The 11,461-nt window shown below is 32.0% G+C and overlaps 1 protein-coding gene across 1 annotated transcript; it reads left to right on the forward strand.

The window, feature by feature from the left end:
• Nucleotides 1-7,561: 7,561 nt before the first annotated feature.
• On the forward strand, nucleotides 7,562-9,712 carry LOC128160896 (uncharacterized; the record flags this gene model as incomplete). Its single annotated transcript, XM_052824194.1, has 3 exons — nucleotides 7,562-7,880; nucleotides 8,014-8,403; nucleotides 9,288-9,712. Coding segments are annotated over 3 exons (813 nt in total), but the record flags the coding sequence as incomplete, so codon positions are not given.
• Nucleotides 9,713-11,461: the final 1,749 nt, after the last annotated feature.

Below are 11,461 nucleotides of genomic sequence, written 5' to 3' on the forward strand. Positions count from 1 at the left end.
TTACTGGCTCATTACGGAAATATATTGGGTTGCTCAATCTCATAGACGGCTCGGCTTCGCCTCGCCATCTATGAGATTGATCAACCCAATATAGTTCCGTAGTGAATCAGTAACTAACCTAATAAGTAATAATATGTAACAAACTCAGGGCCGTCAAGGGCCAAAAGTCCAAAATTTTGATTATTAATATCTGAAAATGGAGAAATATTTTGGAGAGCAATGTCTAGCAAAAGTTGCTCATAATATTAATTTTAACAATTTGACAACTTAACGCTTTTGGTACATAGCCTCGGTAAATAAAGGGTCGGCCCCTAAAACAAAGTTGTTCTGATATCTCTAGAACGGTTAACAGTTTATGAACACTTGTTGTATAAATTATATTTTTATTTACGAGAACTTTTATTGGATACGAAGAGAAAAGAACTGACCCCTCAAATTATGGCCCGTTACGCGGTTATGATAAGGCAACTCAGCGATCAAATTCCTCTGATCGATATGACGTCACAATAAGCAGCATGATGTCATATTTTACCCAGAAACATGTCGATTTTAACTTTATCTCTGGTTTAAAATATCAAAACTGCAGGCATAAAATATCACTAGAAACTTTTCTAACTGAATATATCTTCGATTTAGCTTTATTACGTATAATTATCATTGATGACGTCACAAGCATGTCTAATAGAGAAGATCATGTCGGGAGACAGATCATCGGAATGCAGTGTAAACAATGTCAACATAAGACTTATTTGATACAGATACCTAAGATTCAGATGAGTGTCTGTTAGGATATAATCAGGATAATACAGGCATGGATATTTTGTTCAATCAGCGAGTGTTATTAGGTAAGCATATCGACATTTATATGGCTTGACCAGCCTTTCCTCTGTCAGTGTGTACAAAAAAAGGCAAAATTGTAACACTACCCCGGATATTATGAAAGATGACTTTGGTAAATATCAACTGTATATGACCTAAACTACTTGAAAAGTGCTGCTAGAATCCTGTGCTTCGTTGTTTTAAATGAAAAATACGAAGAATTTACAATGAAATTATAGAAGTTGAGAGTGTTTCCGATAAATATCTACAATATTTATTCTATATTATATGTGATACTATAAAGTATTAATTGATATATTTAATGATATTGTATAATATAGTGTGATACTCTATTGTATGATACTGTATAATATCTATTACATAATATGATATTGTATTTTATTATACTTTCATGTTAAATACTGAAATATGATTGGTTTAGACGCAGTTGATAATCCGTTCTATTACCCTCAGCGTTTGCAACACACTTAGCAACGGGTAACACAACGAATTGTTACATGCGCGTAAATGATGCGCTTACGGGATACCATGGCTCGGCAGCTTCAAAGATCGAGTCGATTCCGAAGTAGAAAAATAATATCGTGGTGAACACATTCCCTTGGTATTAATATTCCGCACTGTTTTCTTTAAAAAAAACAGTTTTTAAATTGATCATAATTTTGACGGTCATTAAACTCGGAGTTGCCTTAACCTACCCGCGTAGGGTGCTTGATTTATTTTACATAACTCATTCCTTAGCAATCATTTGTTATTTATTATGGAAGCAAACAGAGACATTAGTAAGCTGAATTCAAAATTGGAATTTATTTTAGAATCGGGCGATCCAGGGTTTAAAATTGATTTTTCTGGAAATTTTATTCCGATTTCCTGGTTAAGATAGAGTGTAAAATCAACTTCTAAATAAACTTCTTACAAAAAAAATTCGATAACTGTTAAATCGTTCTTTTCATATTTGGATTATTTTTGTCTTTCTTAGAATTGTTTAGATCTTTGTTCATTTGTCTTTAGAATTATCAACATTTTCTTAAGTCGTGTCAAGAACCATTCGATTTTTTTTTTCTCTTTTTGTATAATACTTTTGTTATTGACTTTTTAAATCTGCCTCATATAGGAACCTTCAAACTTTACATTCGATTTTGACAAAAGACCCACTATTCCACAGATTTGCATGAAATTTACAGAAATTATAGAGCATTAGACGTATTTGATAATATTATTTTTTAGCTAAAGACCTCACTGTCAGTTCGAGAGTTTGAGGATTTGGTGATTTTAAAGGACAATTTTGTCCACGTATCTTCTCAGAAACTAATTGTGAAACATAGATAATCACAGATTACAAAGCTCACCGAAACGAGGCATCGCCTTTTTGAGGCATCACCTTTATGAGACCACCGTTATTATATTATATGAAAATCATACTTTATGATCTTGGATATTCATGGACACTGTTTCCACACAATATCGTATAAAAATTGTAAAATAATTATATGTTCATTTCATACAGTTTTATAAGATAGAACATTTTTCAATACAATAATATAAAATACAATATTGCATCCTATTATACTTACAATATATATCGTATGATACTATCAAATACCGTAATAAATAAAAATGCTATATGATATTGTAACATATGATATGACATTGTATATGTATTACATTATTGTATTTGATCACATTATACACAATATCATAATATATTATATGTGATACTATAAAGTATTAATTGATATATTTAATGATATTGTATAATATAGTGTGATACTCTATTGTATGATACTGTATAATATCTATTACATAATATGATATTGTATTTTATTATACTTTCATGTTAAATACTGAAATATGATTGGTTTAGACGCAGTTGATAATCCGTTCTATTACCCTCAGCGTTTGCAACACACTTAGCAACGGGTAACACAACGAATTGTTACATGCGCGTAAATGATGCGCTTACGGGATACCATGGCACGGCAGCTTCAAAGATCGAGTCGATTCCGAAGTAGAAAAATAATATCGTGGTGAACACATTCCCTTGGTATTAATATTCCGCACTGTTTTCTTAAAAAAAAAACCAGTTTTTAAATTGATCATAATTTTGACGGTCATTAAACTCGGAGTTGCCTTAACCTACCCGCGTAGGGTGCTTGATTTATTTTACATAACTCATTCCTTAGCAATCATTTGTTATTTATCATGGAAGCAAACAGAGACATTAGTAAGCTGAATTCAAAATTGGAATTTATTTTAGAATCGGGCGATCCAGGGTTTAAAATTGATTTTTCTGGAAATTTTATTCCGATTTCCTGGTTAAGATAGAGTGTAAAATCAACTTCTAAATAAACTTCTTACAAAAAAAATTCGATAACTGTTAAATCGTTCTTTTCATATTTGGATTATTTTTGTCTTTCTTAGAATTGTTTAGATCTTTGTTCATTTGTCTTTAGAATTATCAACATTTTCTTAAGTCGTGTCAAGAACCATTCGATTTTTTTTTTCTCTTTTTGTATAATACTTTTGTTATTGACTTTTTAAATCTGCCTCATATAGGAACCTTCAAACTTTACATTCGATTTTGACAAAAGACCCACTATTCCACAGATTTGCATGAAATTTACAGAAATTATAGAGCATTAGACGTATTTGATAATATTATTTTTTAGCTAAAGACCTCACTGTCAGTTCGAGAGTTTGAGGATTTGGTGATTTTAAAGGACAATTTTGTCCACGTATCTTCTCAGAAACTAATTGTGAAACATAGATAATCACAGATTACAAAGCTCACCGAAACGAGGCATCACCTTTTTGAGGCATCACCTTTATGAGACCACCGTTATTATATTATATGAAAATCATACTTTATGATCTTTGATATTCATGGACACTGTTTCCACACAATATCGTATAAAAATTGTAAAATAATTATATGTTCATTTCATACAGTTTTATAAGATAGAACATTTTTCAATACAATAATATAAAATACAATATTGCATCCTATTATACTTACAATATATATCGTATGATACTATCAAATACCGTAATAAATAAAAATGCTATATGATATTGTAACATATGATATGACATTGTATATGTATTACATTATTGTATTTGATCACATTATACACAATATCATAATATATTATATGTGATACTATAAAGTATTAATTGATATATTTAATGATATTGTATAATATAGTGTGATACTCTATTGTATGATACTGTATAATATCTATTACATAATATGATATTGTATTTTATTATACTTTCATGTTAAATACTGAAATATGATTGGTTTAGACGCAGTTGATAATCCGTTCTATTACCCTCAGCGTTTGCAACACACTTAGCAACGGGTAACACAACGAATTGTTACATGCGCGTAAATGATGCGCTTACAGTTCACCGTAGAATTCACGTCATTTCTATATAAAAGCAAATAAAACTTCTCTAAAATTAAGACATTCAGTATAATAAAATAAATAGTGCCTGTTTGGGAGGATAACAGTTGAAATTGAAACCCCTCGAAAACCATTGTCAATGGTTTCCTCGGGGTGTCAATTTCAACTGTAACCCTCCAAAACAATATAATGTTATACAAAACAATATCGTATGATACAACATCGTATAATATACAATATTGTATCATACGATATAATATCATATTTGCAATATCATAAGTAACAATATCATGTGAAAAAATAAAAAAAATAATAAAACAATATCATATTATACAATAATGTAATAGTAATTACATTACTATACAAAACAATATCATGATACAATATCAAATCATAAAATATAAAAAAAGAAGATACAATATAACTTTTTACAATATAACATACGATACTATATTGTTTCATATTAAACAATAGTGTATTACATCATACAATTCTATATCATAGGAATCATGTTTAATCATTTAACGACAAACACATCTATCTATCAAGCAGGTCTGAGCCCGAGTAAGTTAAGGCAACTCCGATTTAAATGACCATCGTTATTATGATCAATTTAAACATTGTTTATTTTTATGAAAACAGTGCTGAATATTAATATCAAGTGAATGTGTTCGCCATGATATTATTTTTCTACTTCGGAATCGAGTCAATCTTTGAAGCTGCTGTGCCATGGTATCACGTGACAGCTAAAAATAAATACTTTTTTATCTTAACAAACAATCAAGAAGTGAAACACTACCCCAAAGTTCATTTGTATGTATTATACAATAATTTGATCAGCAATTAGTTCATTTTTATTAGTTTTACTGCTAAAATCATATTGTTAATTGCATAAAAAAATATTGTCATTATCTATCGGAAACCTCATTAACTTAATCAATTTCATTGAAAATACATCGTTTTTTTTATTTACAGCAACGAAGCACGGGATTCTAACAGCACTTTTTAACTAGTTTAGTCATATGCTTTTGATAATCGCCTATATCATATTTCATAATATTCGGGGTAGTGTTACACTTTTGCCTTTTCTGTACACGCTGACAAAGGAAAGGCTGGTCAAGCCACATAAATGTCTTTCTGCTTACCTTATTTTACTCGCTAATACAACAAAATATTTATGCCCGTATTATTCTGATTATATTCAAACAGATTTTTATTAAAAATATTGTGTATTAGTATTAAAAAAGTCATATTTCGGCTTTGTTTACACTGCATTCCGACGATTTGTCTCCCGACATATATCTCTACTAAACATGCATGTGACGTCATCAATGATAAATATATGTAAAACAGAGAAATCGAAGATATATTCAGTTAGAAGAGTTTCTAGTGACATTATACGTCTGTAGTTTTTATAATTAAAATCAGAGATAAGTATAAATTGGCATGTTTCTGATTATAATATGACACCACGCTGCTTATTGTGACGTCATATCGATCCGAGGAAATTTGATTGCTTAGAGTTGCCTTATCATACCCGCGAGTGAGGCAGGAGACTTTTTTAGCATACTTGATAATGGAGATCAGGCTCTGCATCTAAAGCTACCTCTGAGTTTCATTTATATTATGGTTTTATCAACTATGCAAGCTTTTATCTTTAAAACATCCAAAAAATATAATCCTCGTCAGCATCCGAAACTTATGGCTCAGATTCAGCATTCAAGCCTGTCAGGTGCATCAGTATCATAAGACACTACATCCATGCACGTTTGGTGAAGTTAGGACCAGTTATAATAAGGATATTATCACCAGAGGGCACTTGTTTCAAAAAAAATTACCCAGCTATTTAAACCTTAAACTCTTCCAGCATCCGAAATCTATGGCTCAGATTCAGCATCCATGCCTGTCTTGTGCATCAGTATAATAAGACACACCATCCATTTAAGTTTGGTGAAGTTAGAACCAGTAATAACTAAGATATGACTGCCGTCATGAGAAAAGGGCCCTTATCTTTTGACGTCACAATGTTCAGAAAACGACGTCAAAGTCGCGGAATTAAAAACACGGAAGTAAATTTTGTCGGCTGCATTTGGCGTGTTATTGAAGAATGAAACTGATTTCAAAATGGATTTGCAGGTAACAAAACATTTATTCAATATAAATTTGATTAGATAAAATTAATAGATTGACATCAAATAACTATTATATAAAGTAAATATATATTTTAGGAGAGAGAGAGAGAGAGAGAGAGAGAGAGAGAGAGAGAGATGCAAGTAAATAATGTTTTAACAGTACATTGTACCTGTATTCATAAAGTACGAATATTATTTTTGATACTCTAAAGTTAGTAAGTGAACATAAATTCAAAAAGGGATTTTGCTTCGTTGTTTTATTACTTTGATTGTTATTGAGGCGATAATCAGCGAGTGTATATATAATATTGCAGGTATCGTCATTCATATCGTTAATTCTTGAGTAAATATTGAGTCACACTCCGACATTTACATGTGCACTCGGTTTTAAAAATGCATATTTCAAAAACAGGAGTAAAATTGTACTTTTGTTTTTCATTCCAACAGAAAAAGATGTTTCTAAATTGCAAAGTTTACATAGCACGCAATCTATTTTTAAACTGTTTATGGTATCCATAGAGTTGCGGATGCTCTAATAAAAAAAAAAGTAACGGTGTAATTAAAGAATCCCGGAAGATAATTGCTCAGTTTAAAAAAACAAGAACATTTCACAAGAACATAATACAAATAAACAATATGTAAATCTAGGATTATGAAATTAATTATCTTTACAGTGCTCGATTCTGAATCTTATGGGTAATAAGAACAAACCTGATTTTATTTTTTTTTTGTTCAGGAATTAGATGAGGTAAATTTGGATTTTTTTCCAAGAGCAATAAACACTGTTGAGTCTTATGATGATTACGATGATGATGATAATGAAAACAACGATAATGAACATGTTATGAATGAAACAGAAGAGGAGAGGGTATATAGACTATCGCAAAGTTTTGAATTTTCGCAAAATAATGATCAAGATGGTGATGACAATGATGACAATGGTGATGAGGAGGAGGATTCAATTCGCACTGTTAAAGAAAAAGTAAACAGAGGTTGTGGGTGCCATTTTAAATGTTATGAGAAATTCAGATCAAAGAAATTATCGATCACATTTTCACCATGCGCGAGTTAAATAAAGATGAAAAAGAGATGTACATTATGGGGAAGTTAAAAAGCAAAAGCACAGGTTATGACTTGATCGATAAGAAAAGGCGCCGATACATGTACAATTATGATGATCGTGAAAATGGTCTCCCACTGCCTGCCGTGCCTCATGCCAATGATTTTCCGGAAACACCAATTTTACTACCTGCATCGACGACTAAGACAGACATACATTCGATATACAAAACAGCATGTGAAGAGAGTCACGGTAGAGCAGTGGAGCTATCAACATTCAAGGGAATATGGCTGACGTGCACACCCCACATAAAAATAGCATCACCCAGGTCAGACGTGTGTTCGAAATGTGAGAAGCTTCGATGCAAGGTTACGGCTGCAGTGACGGAGGAAGAAAAGTCGCGGGCCTTAGATGAGTTCAAATGTCACATTGAAGTCTCTAAAAGTATTTTCCTTCTTTAATATGTCTTGCTATATAAATTGTTTTCTTTGTTTACATTTATTGCCAATTTCATTATTCTAATTATCGATGTTTTTAATTAAAGAAGAAAAAATGTAAGTATGCTATATACACGTAGGTGAACACATGGTGTATAGAACAAGCGTCCATGCTGCACGGATTGAACAAGAAGAATTTGGACAACACCCGTTAGGCTATCCGCCATCGTCATCCCCTTTGTATAATGTACATTATACATTTGATTTTGCCCAACAGCTAACAATTCCTCATCATTCACGACAGGAAGGTCCCTTATATTTTACATCCCCCCGTAAAGTTCAGTTGTTTGGAGTTTGCATCAAGGGCTGTAGGGAACAGTACAATTATCTTGTTGACGAGGACCAGACGATTGGCAAGGATGGTACTTCAACCCATGGTCCAAACACAGTCATTACCCTACTACACCATGCTTTGCAGAGCTACGGGTTTGGGGAAATGTCTTGTAAAATGCATTGTGACAATTGTGCAGGTGATATGCTGAATATTTTTTTGATAATCTTTTGTAGTTTTAATTAAATCAAAATTGCCTTTAATGTGTTATTTTTTTTTTAAATGCTGATCTATTAATATGTTTAGGACAGAACAATAACCGCTATGTGTTGGCCTATCAAGCATGGAGAGTACTCACTGGACTTCACAGAGAAATAACTCTATCAATGCAGATTCCTGGACACACAAAGTGCCTTGTAGATGCAGGATTTTCCTACATTAAAAAATTGTATCGCCGGTTAGAAATTTCTTTATACATAAATAACTTGTACTATGTACGTTCGTAATTTTTAATGCAACAGACAATCGCATTTTTATTGTGATTTTAGAATCTCAATTTTTTAAAGCTTGCTTTGCTTATAATGTGATAAATGTATTATTTTCTTACGTGGCCATTAATCCTTTCAAAATGTATAGAATCATGAAGACTAGAATACGTATACGATTTGTATATAAACACTTGATAGATATGTTGCAAGGCTGACAATGACTCGCTTCAAGACCTAGCGAATGTTGTTCAAAAGTCGGCCAGAGGAAACAATGCCATAGTGGTAAACGACGGATTTTGTTGGTATGACTGGAAGACATTTCTATCGACAGATTTTTCACCACTTTCCGGAATTCGGAAATACCATCATTTCAGGCTATCTGCAATGCAACCAGGGGTTGTGTTTGTAAGAGAAAAATATACTGACCCAGAAAAAGCTATCAACATTCTTCGAAACGAGGACGCTATTTTTTCTGCCGCAAATCTCCCACCAATTTTGGAGAAAGGTACACATACTAGTAAACGCTTGGATACAAATTTTATATCTTTTATTTCAACGTAAGAAAAATGAATATTTCTCTTATTTTCTTTTGCAGGTGGTCTTTCTGCTGAAAGGAAGCTGTATTTGTTTAATCAAATAAGGCCATACGTTCAAGATCACGCGAAAGACCTAACATGCCCACCTCCTGATGAGGAATGACAATTATTGTATTTGAATTGCACATAATCATGTGTTGCAGTATATATGTACATTACTTCACCGCAGTAGATTTCAAATAAAGATAACGATAGCTCTATTGATGGTGTTAAAATATTCATCAACTATTTTATTTGTTCGGTGTGAGAATATTACATGATTGTACATACATGTATATATCGATAATGTAAAAGTAACGACGTCAAAAACTTTTACGTTTGTGACGTTATAATTTTCATAATATCTATGACGGAGCCGTTTTCGCATCTCCTTAAAATGGCCATAAAATGCTTATTCATCAAGATATTTGAATTTTTCTTGTATTTTTGTACTCAGAAAATGTCAGGGGTCTCGAATGTACAAAAAAGTAATTTTGTGAAATTTTGACCTTAAGGGCCCTTTTCTCGTGACGGCAGTCATATATATTTTTAAGCATCCTTGATAATGGAGATCAAGCTCTGCATCTGAACCTACCTCTGCAATTTATTCATATTATAGTTTAATTAACTATGCAAATTTAAAATAGTACAATTACCTGTTAAAAACGTGACCTGTTCCAAAAAACCTTAACCTTATCCAGCATCCGAAATCTATGGCTCAGATTCAGCATTCAAGCCTGTCTGGTGCATCAGTATCATAAAACACACCATCCATGCAAGTTTGATGAAGTTTGATATTGCCAAAAAAGGGTACCTGCAACAGAAACTTTAACCTGCTCCAAAAACCTTAACCTCCTCCAGCATCTGAAATTCATGATTCAGATCCAGCATCCAAGTCTTGCAAGTCCATAAGTAGGTTCAGATGCATCATCCATGCAAGTTTGGTGAAGATAGGACAAGTAATAACTTAGATACAGCACCTGCAACAAAAACTTTAACCAGGTCCAAACGCCGACGCCGACGCCGTGGGGATAGCATAAGCTCACCTTGACTTTGTCTCGGTGAGCTTAAAACACGTTAAGGGATAGTATATGAATGTATGTAGATAATCCTTTTTTCCATTCTGTGCCTAAGAATGCATAATTATAATGTTTCAAATAGAATAATTCAGAAGTGCGAATGTGCTAATTTTTTTAAAAAGAGAATTGGAGAGAGAGAGAGAGAGAGAGAGAGAGAGAGAGAGAGAGAGAGAGAGAGAGAGAGAGAGAGAGAGAGAGAGAGAGAAATATGGATTCCAGATGTTTCAATGAGTATGAAAAAAACTCATTTTCACGAAATTTTTATTTTATTTTTAAATAAAAATATGTGTTTCATAGAAGAGCTTTAAAGGCGACATTGCTGCCTAAGATACACTCAACTGTTTCTCAGTACACTTTGCTGTGTAAATGTAGTACTTTAACCAAAGAAAAATGATATGAAGGATATCTTTTCTTTTACCAAGGATGTCTAAAATAAAAGGTTTTTTGGTAAATGTAACATAAAAATTGTATTTAAGTGAACACAATCCCACAATATACATGTATGTTCTATAATTTACTCTTTTCTGTGACATAAGGTTTACTTTTTTAAATTTTGAATAAAAATGATTTTGTTGCTCAAATTTTCTTGATCATTATGTACTGGAATCAATGAAGCTTATAGTGTTTTTTTTTTATAATGAAAGGCAGTTTATGTATTATTTTCCAATCTATGTCCTCTATATCTGATAATTTATTCCATCTTCTTTACCTGGTGTCACAGAGGTATTACTGTTTAAAATATCATAAAGAAGTTGATTTTGTACAGATCATAACCTTAAATATGTTTGCTCTAATAAATTGATGTATCTAATATCATTGTCAAATAGTTGTTTGTTTAAAAAGGATTTCCCTCAAATGTGGGTCATAGTGTTATAAAATAAAGGTGATTCTGACGTCACTATACATATGCATATGTATTATGCAGGTCACCCATGCTTTGAATACATCTATCCAGAACTTGCTTAATACATGTAATTATTTCAAAACTATATCAATATATTTAATACCACATGATCTAAATTCATTTTGATTAAAATTAGGTATGAATTGGCTAAACACTCTGTTTGTTAAGATAAGCTGTCTCACCCAGACTAATTTCATTCTCAATTAATTTT

Source organism: Crassostrea angulata, chromosome 8, assembly GCF_025612915.1.
Source record: "Crassostrea angulata isolate pt1a10 chromosome 8, ASM2561291v2, whole genome shotgun sequence".
Taxonomy (NCBI): Eukaryota; Metazoa; Mollusca; class Bivalvia; order Ostreida; family Ostreidae; genus Magallana; species Magallana angulata.